The following is an 11,218-nucleotide window of genomic DNA, read 5'->3' as shown; positions in this document are numbered from 1 at the left end:
TACAAATCTGTATGAACTCTACCTGGAGCAACTGTAACTGTTGGAAACAAGTCCAGCACCGTTTTCTTAATAATTTGGAAGCCAAAGGCCTTGTCATCAGCACCACTGATGGGTAGAGGGTCGAATCCATCAACAAGTTCTACCTTCACTCGCTGGTCACCCACCGTATCCTTGATTATGTCCAGTACCTAAAAAAGACAGCACACATCTCATATTCATGTCAAAGTGTACATAGTAAGGCATTCATTCTCAAAAAGGACTCTACCTCTTGTACCGACTGCGCTGAGTGAATTCGTAGATTTACATAAGCTTCAGCAAGGGAAGGAATAACATTTATCTGCAGAGGGAGGGAGATATTGAATTTTTACAAAGAAAAGTAACAGGCTTAAAATCTTACTTCTTGTGAATTACATTCAATTTAAAATAATCACTGCACCTTTACTCCTGCATTAAAAAAGGTGACTGCTGTGGTAGTCCTTACAAATGCATTAGATACTGGTTTTCTTTCAAGTATCCTGAAACATAAAAACTGGTCTATTTCACTGGAACCAATCACAAGAAAACATGACATTTGAATTTATATTTAAATGATATTTAGTCGTTATTACCTGCTAAGGAGCGGAGAGAAGAGCCACAAATTCGACATTATGAACTTTAGTGGTAAACTGAACTGAAGGCAGAGAATTAGTAGTTGGTAAAGAATGAGTACATGAGTTTACTACTAGTAAAGAAGTATTTAGATTACCCTACCTTGTGGGCCAGATGCTCAAAGGTGTCACCTTCAGGGCCATAACCAAATAACCTCGGCATTGGGTTGTCCTCTAGTCTGAGGAAACAGGATCACAGTTAAATCTTTTATACTAGCTTTTTAAACATGGGGTAGTAAAATTATGGAAGGCAGTGAAACATATGAACAGAGAAGCTAAACAGAACTCATTATAGTTTAAAAAACAATGTTCCTCTCACCTTTTGACTGCTGTGGCTAAGATCCCAATGCTAGTTTCCCTGGGAGGCATCGAGGAGTGACCAGGGGCCACAGACACACTAAGCTTTATAGCAGCCTGGCCTTTTTCACTTAACCCAATTCTACAAATCATAAATCATACACATAAACATAAGATGTGATCAACACAAGTGCACAACACATGTTCAGGCAGGTTCTTACAGAGCAGCAGGTCCTTCAAGACCAGGAATGATTCCATCAGATATAGTCAGGCCCTCGTCCATGACAAACAACAGCTGGACACCACGTTGCTTCAGAATACGCACTATGTTCATCGCTCCATTGAGACCACTGATCTTAAAAAAGAGATTTTGAAGAGCACAGCCATTAAAATGTGATATCTACAATCCCATTTAAGTTTGTAATGTCATAGTGGAACTGTTAACATACTTCTTCATCATGACCAAGACCGATGTAAAATCCCCTGCGTGGAGCATAGCCCTTTAACAGCAAGTACTCCAGCGCCTGAAGTATTCCCTAGAAGAAATAAATCAGCTGTTTAGCCAAATATACCTCAAGTCTGTTTAAAAGTAAGCTCACACAAAAGTAATATGTTTTCACACCATTAGATTGTTTTTGTCATCTATGGTTCCTCTGCCGTAGATGAAGCCATCGATCTCCTTTGCAGAAAATGGCGGCGCTTCCCAACCATCTGACTCTGAAGCAGGTACTACATCAATGTGGGCCAGCAGCATGTATGGAACCAGTTCAGGCTGTGATCCTTTCACCCAAAACAAGTGGCTGTAGTTTGCCACCAATTCATGATGAACCAAGCTAGAAGAGAAAACTGTAGGGAAGGCTGACAAAAAAAAACAAGCTGAAAGAGCAATTCTTTTCTTAAATTCATCATCTATCGCTTTAATTAATTGCAGCTCTGCAAGATCCCTCTGCTCCAGAAGGCACATGTGCAGGCCCGTCCTTATTTCACCAGCGAACATCTAAATGATTCAGAGGATTTGAAGAAAGTTCTATTGTCAGATGAAACCAAAGAACCCAAAGAACACCATCTCCATAGACAAGCATGGAAGTGGAAATATTATGCTTTGGGTCTGTTTTTTCTGCTAAGGATACCGGACAACTTCACCACATAGAGTGGCTAATGGACAGGGCCATGTAGCATAAAATCTGGGATAAGAACCTCCTCCCCTAACCCACAACACTGAAGATGGGTCATGGATAGGTTTTCCAGCATGACCTAAAACATACTGCAAGGCAACAAAAGAGGTAAATGGTTAAATAAAGAAGCACATTAAGCTTATGGAGTGCCATAGCCAGTCTCCAGATGTCAACCCTTTAGAAAGTCAGTGGAGGGAGCTGAAACTTCAAGTTGCTTTTTAAGTGAGCAAGCTCACATTTTCAGCAGGGGATCAAATAATTATTTCTCTCACTGTACAAACAATAAATGTTTTTGAGAAGTCCCCATACACCAAAGCAAGGAAAACTCTGAGACAGTTAAAGACAACAAGCTGTGATTGTAATGAAGTGTTTCAGCAAATATAATTTTCCCCCTGTTAACATACATGAGGCTTTTTCAGTTGCTTAGTAACAATCCAATTTATAAAATAAAACATACTGAGAAAAGGCTGCTATGTTTATTCTTATAACCGCAGTTAAATGTCTCCCACTTTGTCGGGGATGTTTGGAAAGAAGGGTGAATGTAATGTAATGCATGTATTATCCTTATTGTGAATGAAAATGAACAAGTGAAGATCAAGTAGCAATTTCTGCATTTGTTAAACATAAGGACTTTTATTTGTTTTCAATTGTTTTTAAGCAGAGTCAACTTCTTTTCTTGAATTGGAAGAATCTGTTCTCATGGCACACCTGCAGCAGGTATACATAGGCATCATTTTACCAAAATACACTATATTGGCAAAGTCAGAAATCAACTGTCCAAATCATTGAATTCAGGTCTACACTAATGGAAAGAAGGACGCCTTGGACCACTGAGTGTCAGAACAACTATCCAGGATGAAACAACAACAAACAATCCATGAGTACATCAGGAAAAGGGCCACTCTTTTGTTGGGACTGCTCTGTCTCTTGCTGCACTTTTCCATGGCTGTGCTAGCAACAGCAGCCTCTTGTGACTGCAAGGACATTATACTAGTTGTTGCTAGTACAACTGTTGATGGTGCAACTGCTAACATGTTGACTAATTTGACAAATTTTAGTGCACCTATGTTTTTTTTAGCTACAAAGGGTAGGCCAGCATAATATTAAACTCTATGGCCAAGAATGGGATGTAACTCAGTTACTATTAGTGTGAAGGCAAACAAGCAAATACTTTAGGCAATATTGTGTATCAACGCACTGAAAGATACTGTTCCAAATAAATAGTAAAATATTAGATAAAACAGTGAATTGTGTGTCACTGACAAAGGCATCAATTAAGTATTTTACAGTGGAAGTGAGGGTTACATTGTGGTTGCTGTGGGTTTCACTAACCAGCTGCCAAAAAAAAAGTGCCATGAACTGCTGTGTAACTTGCTGCTTAATGATGATTATTGTTGTTAAGCTTTCTGGAAGTTTACCTGTCATCAGATTTGTTCTACACTTCCAATAAAGACTAGAGTAAGCAGGTAAAACGCACCAAAACCTCAGGTCATGTGACTTGATGTTTTGAACCACGTGCATCTCAATGTAGGTTTCGACATACCTGGGCTCGGCAAAACGGCGAAAGGTCAATTCTGAATAAGGTGTACGGAACAAAGTACATCTGCACAGCAAACACTAACTGCGTCTTTATCCATTTATTAGCGTTATACAAGTTTGACATACAAAAACTACATTAACGTTTAGAGTTTGCTACAACTGACCGATCAAATCATGCGTGCAAGCGTCGACAGCCATCAGCTAGTTCCAGTTGAGCATATTATATATAAACAGTGTTGGGGAGTAATGGAATACATGCACCGCCGTTACGTATTTAAAATACAAAAACTAAGCACGTTTTACTGGCAGGTTTACCTTTTCGGAGGAATCTGTCAAATTCATGCAGCGCAGTGGTGTTGCTTTCTGTATTTGAGAATGATACGGTGGGGATGCGGATTGCCTCTGGACAAATGGAGACAAATTGTTACCAAACAGAAGTGTCTCTACCTCCATCTACATCCACTACAACACGACTCCGAATACCTTTAAAATTTGCTAGGAGCTCCTCTCTCTGATGGTGGTCAATGACGAGCGATTTGTTATTAGTCTTTTCCCAGTGTGCGAGTTGAAGTCCGGCGTTAACGTCCAGTGAAAGAGTCCTGATAGCCGCTATTGTAAATAACAGCAGGACTGTAATAAGCAAGCTGCTAATAATTATCTTTAAAAACTTAAATATTCTTAACTTTGAACCCGACTCAGTCATTGTAACGGCTGTTGTGTTTACCCCGGAACTCGTCGACTGTGACTGTAGGCTGAATTTGCATTAGAGCCACCTGCTGCCAGACACAGACAGTCACGCCTACATTATGTAGAGAGCAGTTATAAGAGCTTATTTCAGTTTTCGTTAAATAACCATCCGGGTGGAGAAAGAATATACAAAGCTTGTGTGCAATAAAGGCTTGTTTTGCAGTATGAAAAGGCGCATAGAAATTTTATTGAAGTACATATCAAACATTTAAGAAAAAAAAAAAAAAAAGGCATGCAAGTACCGTGACAAGTTCTGTGAAAAGGCAATATTACAATTAGGGTTAAGAAAATAGACAATTTTTAAAATTAGTTCGTTTCAGCATCACTTCTATAGTAACAAGAACAGTGACAATATTATAGAAAAAAAAAAGTATAAAACTGTTTTTTTTAGTCCGCTTCCACAAAGGGGAAACAAAAATCTGTCGGTGTGAAAGTAACACTCAATTAAAGCAATGTTAATCCTGTGCATAGTCAACATCTGCGTCCTGTGACTCTGCCTGAACCAGAAGCCTGTCCTCACCGTATGACCAATAGCTTAGACTGTCCTCAACATTAACATAAATAAGGTACAGGACACATGCTACAATTATGAAAACTAAAATCTGTATGTGAATGGGTACAAGATAGCGCTCCACCTCCCGTCTCTGCTGGGTCATGGGACTCACAGGACTGTCAGGGTAGGAATACTGGACAGGTCTCTGTGCGGCACCCTTGATGGGTCTCCGGCGAGTGACGCTGAAAAACAATGGAATACACATCCTTATAATTGAGTCAGAGCACTTACACCATGTGAAAGATGTTTATCTGCCAAACTTTTTATTTATTTATTTTTTATCTTTTTATTTTATCTCTTATGCAGCAAGTAAGAGTTTCAACAGGGTTTGTGTGGTACTTACTAGATCCCTGTTGGAGTGGTCTTACTGTCTGGAAGGATGTCCTTGAAAGCATCTTTCACAGGTTCCTGGGGAGGCTAGAAAGGACGGTAAAAATGAGTGAAATGACACAAATGAAACCAGAAACAGTAAAGACAGGAGCCCTGCATTTCAAGTAGAATTAAACGATGGTGACCGTAATGAAAACAGGTTCTGCTCCCAAGTTTGATGTAATGGGATGTTTTTTAATTAAAAACAGAGTGGGTTGGGAAAGGAAAGACTAACCAGAATATTGACGATGCATGACATTAGTAACTGCAAATCATATACCAGAGTTTGGTAAAACATTTAAGCAATTGTTAAAGTTAATGTGCCGATTGAATTTTATAGATCGATTTAAAATAAAAATGACATCAAAGAAAGTTCAATCAACACCCCATCAAACATATAGTGCTTGTGTAGTAAGTGCATGTGCATCCCATCAAGTGATATGGATCAAAATCCAAATCTTAAGAGCCAGTAAGATGTATATGACACCATTCTCCATTAATGTGGGGGGGGGGGAAAATAAAAATAAAAAAATAAACCACCCCTGTGAAACAATTCAGCCGGCACCAAAGTTTGTGTGTAAAGTGTGACTGAACACTATATGCTCTGACCTCGTCTGACTGTGCCCAGTTTTCCTGCACACTGGTCCCATTGAACTCGCACGCATTGTCTGTGACAGACCGTGAGCTCGATTTCTCCATCTATTTACAGCAAGAATGTAAACTGAGCAACAACTCCAGCAGAGATTATGTATAACAAAAAATAAAGACCGAATATGGCGCTTTAAATGTGGATCAACTTTCCTCCTCAACCATTTGAGTGATGCTGAAGTATTGAGAAGAAAGTGATGAGTCATCAGTGGACTTTGATCTAGGTAGAACCTGCAAGGTATCATGTTAAAAGCAATAAAACATGATGCATCTCCATATGAATGGTAAATAAAAACCATCGAACTATGGTATGTTGAGAGGTTCACAAAGCAAAAAAAGACTAAGGAATGCAGAGAATTTGAAATTCATAGGGCGCCTACTAAGACCAGCCTACCGTTGATCCTAATCTTGTGTGGTGATCTGCAGCGGATGTGCTAATATTCTGTGAGCACTGAGATTGACTCCGCTCTGAAGACTTTAACGCATTCCGTGAATTCCAGTTGGAACTACATTTTGTGTTCCTAGGAGGACAAGGGCGCTTAAAAAGCCAAGCCCATGAAAGGGGGGGGGGGGGGGGAGAGACGACAACTTTGTTATCACTTAACAATTCAGTTTGACAGAATGTTCTTGAAATGATATGAAATATCTGCAGTAATTACCAGCCTTGATGAGGGTAAAAAGCACTGTGGGTAAAAAATGTGATTCTGAAAAGTTAAAGAAAATAACATCAAAAGTTACAATTCAAATGCTTTGGCAAAAATCTGAATCCAGTATTAAAACTGCAATGAGTAACCATTAGGTGGCATTAGAGGGAAGTTTTGTGCTGTGATAGAACTGTTGAGTGGCAGTATGATACCCAGCAGATGGCAATAAGGCCAACTTACTTCCAGATTGTTAAAAAGAGAACGTTTAAAAAAAAAAAAAAAAGTGACTTTCATCTAAAAGAACCAAAGTCTCTAAAATAATTCCTCACCTGGCTGCTCTCTTGTTGGGTTTGGTCTGAAGGGTCAGGTTGTTTTTCTGAACCTGTACAAGCCAGAGAAAAATACAACGTTGTGATACGAATAAAGCAAAATCTTATTCAAATAAACCCCAAACATTTCTTGTCATACCCAAGTCTTCATCCTTCTCCTGCTGCTTTTCCTCCTCTTCAGAGTCAGAGTACAGTATGGCTTTGTCTGCTTCATTCAACCTTTCACATCTGTCAGACTGTAGCAGTTTATGGAGTTTTCTTTCATACAAGACCCTAGTGGAGGCTGGCATTGAAACACAGCATGAAACCAATTTGCTCTTAAGGTCTAGGTCTATATAGATCTAAAAACCATCTGAATGTTATGTATAAAGACTTTTTTTTTTCATGGGAAAAATAAATTAAAAGGTGCTTAAAAAAAAAAATCTTTTCATAACCCTCACCAGTTATAGGCCCAGGTTTAACACCATGTTTGCGTAATGTGGCCTTGAGGTCCTCATCAGTCAGACAACTTGGAACAGGCATCTCTGCATCCTCTGGATCTTTCTTGTCCTAACAAAGACAAGATTTGCTCGATTTAAAGTGATAACAGCTGTGAGTTAAATGCCAGGAGGATCCAGGTGTGAAGATAGAAATAAAAACAGCTGGAGGCTGTCATTTATGGATCCGTTCAGTCTTCTAATCATGTTATAAGTCATTTGCATTCATGTTTAGATATGATAGAAAAAAGAAGAAAAAAAAAGCTATAAAGATTTTAAATTTTATTCACACTAAAGCCAAATAAAGTTACTTTGTTGTACCCCACCAAACCAACTGAAAAAATAATATAAAATAAATATAATATATAAATAAAAAAAATCTGATACATAATATAAAATACCAAATAAGAAAAGAAAAAAAAAACTTTGGCAAATCTGTTTTCTATTGCGATACAAAACACACAAAATGACAGGACAAATTAGTAGTATTAGTCCCCCTTGTTGTTTAAATGTAAAGTAGGATCTTCAAACAAGCGCTGACTAGAGGGGGGGGGGGGGGGGGGGGGGGGGGGAGGAGAGGGGGAAAAAAAGGAAAAAAAAAAAAAAAGAAAAATGTATAAACTTAGGTTGCAACTCATAATTCACATTCAGGGGGGGACCAAGGAAACGTCACACATTTATTACCATTTCTCAGTTTAAACGCCTGTTCACTTTATCTTGCAGTTTCTAAAAGTGAAACTGACACAATGTTGTGCTTAGTTTTGATAGTTTACCCAAAACATGACAAGCGCCAGCGTTCCCCTTCATAACAGAGCTAGATGAGCGTGACAGGTGCGCACACGCCTGTAATGGTAGCCTCCATTACAGAAACATCTCATGTAACATATACCAACTGTACAGCAGGTGGTTTAAGTGCTTGAAGTCCTCAAGTGTGCAACAGCAAGAGGGCTGTTCGGAAGCAATGGTCCAGAGCTCCACACCTCCAAAGCACACAGCTGCTGAACTTGTGCTGCTGCGGTGTGAAAGAATTAGCATTGGCAACGTCTGGCATTATTGATACCAATTTAATGTATGGACATCAGTTGTGACAGCCGATACTAAAGAGCCGTTGCACAGAGCGAATACTTTGTCATTGTCACTCATTAAGTTCGTCTCTATTTCGAAAAAGTCTACAGTAGAAAAACCATGTAGCCACAAAATATGGACTCACTTCCCCTGCACGGTCCTCCTCGTCGCTGGAGAAATCCGCCGCGTTTTTCTGATCAATATGTTTGAGGTGCAGCTCCACATACACTGCCTTTTTGCTCGCTGCAGGTGGCAGCGCGACGTTATGAGCGACTAAATCCGACTTTAGACGAGATTTAAAGAGATGGGCGGGCTCCTCCACAAACGGCATTTCACAAGAAAACAACAGCAGAATGTGAGAAAACAATACTGTTCGGTGTCCTCGGTGGAACTGCGAAGAAAGCCTTCTGCTGTAATCAGACTAGATTGAGAACAGCTGCAGTCCAAGACTTGATTGGCAGCAAGAAACTCCGCGTTACATACAGGAGACCAGTATCCAGGCTCGTTGTGAATTTATATATGTTTCAGCTGCATGTAATGTCTGTTTGTTAAACTAAGTAGAAAACTGAAAATGCAGTCCAGACTTTGCAGTACAACTTTGAGCTAGAATATTAGTCAGAAAGAAAAAGATTTTTATTGTAATTTTACTTTAAAGCTAAAACTATTCATTCCCAAAAACATTTCCATCTAAATGGAAGTCTATTTATTAAAATTAGAGCTGGTGGAGACATACTGCCATTAAAAAGGAAAAGCACAAGCGTTTTTAATTTGTATATTTTAAGTCCCCTATTGTGATGGATACAGCCATTGACATTTAGAGGTTTATGATGGGCTAATTTTTTTTTCAGTGAGAAAAGACTGATTCTCATTATGAATTTAAAGATGTATACAGCAGTTTCAGTAAAATAATCACATACCTTTGACTTCCAGGTGTGACCCACACTTTGGTTGCTGCTGGCACTGTGATATATGCTGCTGCAGCAGCATTTTGACACGAGTGATGCATTCAGGCCGTTGAATTGGTGAGTTCTTATTTTCTGACACCTGTGAGCAGATGAAGAACAAAAGGAAAAACACTGGTTCAGGTGATTATCTGTTAAGCAGGGAATCTAATATGTCAGCAGACATTGTTTTCACTTGTTTTTAGTTACTTTTGTGACATTTACAATTAACCATCTCCCATATTGTACAATCTGACAATATATATAACGGCTGCATCATATTTGCATGATCAGACCTGTTTCCAGCAGTTTAACAGTAATAATAATAATAATAATATATACACTTGCGCTATTTGCAATGTTGTCATAACCTTGAGGATTTTTCCACATAATGCAATTTACCAGCAAAGATAAATTCATTATCACTGTTGCATCAAGGCATGAGCTCATTGTCAAGGGTGCTAATCTCAATAATAGAGTTCACTTCACTGATTAATTCATATTTGATGTATTTCCATATTGTTGGGGTACAACAACAAGATGAAAACATCAACATATCCTCCCAGCGCTGAAGATAAAAGTATTATCACTATGGTGATTATTCTGCAGGCTTGTCAGCATATTGGCATATCTATTCCCTACCACAAATTTTAATGTTTAGCTGCTGTTTAGGTGTAGTTCAGCTCACTCTGTGCTGACTTCTGACATAACAATCAGGTCTTGTTTAGCATACGACTGTGTTTTAAGCTCCTGTAACATCTGATTTAGCTGAACTGGTTCTAAATTCAGCTAAGCTGGTCAGAAGCTGAAACTCAAACTGAGCTCTCAGATAGGATTAGTCTCTGTGTCCAGGATTCCTTGTCTTGCTTTCAACAAACCACTATAGATTACTAACCTGCAGAGTAATAAGAGAGATCGTTGCAAATGAATTTAATTCATTTGTTTCAGGTGCAATCAATTTTAAACAGCATCTCTATTGGAATGGAGTTGTTAAATATTCCTCTTCTTCTTTAGATGCATAGGATGTGTACATACACTCATCGGCCACTTCATTTGGTGCACCTTGCAGGTACTGGGTAGGACCTGCTTTTGCCTTCAAATTGCCCAAATTCTTAGATTCAACAAGATGCTAGGGGCCCAAAGTGCCAAGAAAATCCTCCACACCATTATGGCACCACTAGCCTGAACCATTGATACAAAGTAGGTTGGATCCATGTTTTCATGTTGTTTCTGACCCTATCATCTAGATGTTGCAGCAGAAATGGAGACTCATCAAACCAGGCAATATTCTTCCTAACTTCTATTACATATTTTATTGACCCCATGCAAGCTGTAGCCTTAGTTTCCTCTTCTTAACTGACAGGTGGTCTTGAGTTGCTGTAACTCATCTGGCTCAAGGTTTGATGTGTTGTGCATTTAGACGCACTCCTTTGCTTACCTTGGCAGTAACAAGTGAATATTTGAGTTACTGTTGCTTTCCCGTTAGATGGTAAATGACCTGTATTTGTATAGCGTTTTACTAGTCCCTAAGGACCCCAAAGCGCTTTACACATCCAGTCATCCACCCATTCACACACTGGTGATGGCAAGCTACATTGTAGCCACAGCCACCCTGGGGCGCACTGACAGAGGCGAGGCTGCCGGACACTGGCACCACCGGGCCCTCTGACCACCACCAGTAGGCAACGGGTGAAGTGTGTTGCCCAAGGACACAATGACCGAGGCAACCTTGCGATTACAAGGCGAACTCCCAACTCTTGAGCCACGATTGCCCTGCCGATCAAAGTT

At 39.5% G+C, this 11,218-nt stretch overlaps 2 protein-coding genes across 3 annotated transcripts in view; both read right to left on the bottom strand.

The window, feature by feature from the left end:
* The window catches only part of LOC102306119 (N-fatty-acyl-amino acid synthase/hydrolase PM20D1.2), a gene marked incomplete in the record, with an annotated part of 5,815 nt that extends 1,325 nt beyond the window's left edge, over nucleotides 1–4,490 (bottom strand). Inside the window, 11 exon segments of the mRNA XM_042224282.1 lie at nucleotides 23–188; nucleotides 266–337; nucleotides 437–515; nucleotides 609–670; nucleotides 751–826; nucleotides 967–1,086; nucleotides 1,166–1,299; nucleotides 1,394–1,480; nucleotides 1,567–1,802; nucleotides 3,974–4,060; nucleotides 4,142–4,490. Coding sequence (XP_042080216.1) covers nucleotides 23–188; nucleotides 266–337; nucleotides 437–515; nucleotides 609–670; nucleotides 751–826; nucleotides 967–1,086; nucleotides 1,166–1,299; nucleotides 1,394–1,480; nucleotides 1,567–1,802; nucleotides 3,974–4,060; nucleotides 4,142–4,361 — 1,339 coding nt within the window.
* Nucleotides 4,491–4,557: 67 nt separating this feature from the next.
* Nucleotides 4,558–9,115, bottom strand: lemd1 (LEM domain containing 1). 2 transcript variants are annotated; one of them, XM_005930742.3, is made up of 10 exons: nucleotides 8,635–9,099; nucleotides 7,389–7,497; nucleotides 7,088–7,231; nucleotides 6,949–7,001; nucleotides 6,635–6,679; nucleotides 6,370–6,513; nucleotides 6,129–6,206; nucleotides 5,937–6,026; nucleotides 5,302–5,375; nucleotides 4,558–5,140 (listed from the first exon to the last, which is right to left on the bottom strand). In XM_005930742.3, the coding sequence occupies exons 1-10, from the start codon at nucleotides 8,818–8,820 to the stop codon at nucleotides 4,861–4,863; spliced, it is 1,203 nt and encodes a 400-aa protein (XP_005930804.1). In that variant the 5' UTR covers nucleotides 8,821–9,099; the 3' UTR covers nucleotides 4,558–4,860. The 2 variants fall into 2 exon arrangements, with proteins under 2 accessions (XP_005930804.1, XP_005930805.1); XM_005930743.3 differs by lacking the exons at nucleotides 5,937–6,026; nucleotides 6,129–6,206; nucleotides 6,370–6,513; nucleotides 6,635–6,679 and having other exon boundaries at nucleotides 8,635–9,115.
* Between the last annotated feature and the right edge of the window lie 2,103 nt (nucleotides 9,116–11,218).

The sequence above is a fragment of the Haplochromis burtoni genome, unplaced genomic scaffold (genome assembly GCF_018398535.1).
Source record: "Haplochromis burtoni strain Fernald_Lab_line unplaced genomic scaffold, NCSU_Asbu1 Contig_134, whole genome shotgun sequence".
NCBI lineage: Eukaryota > Metazoa > Chordata > Actinopteri > Cichliformes > Cichlidae > Haplochromis > Haplochromis burtoni.
Note: the sequence above shows the minus strand (reverse complement) of the source record. Positions and strands in the feature narration are given on the sequence as shown.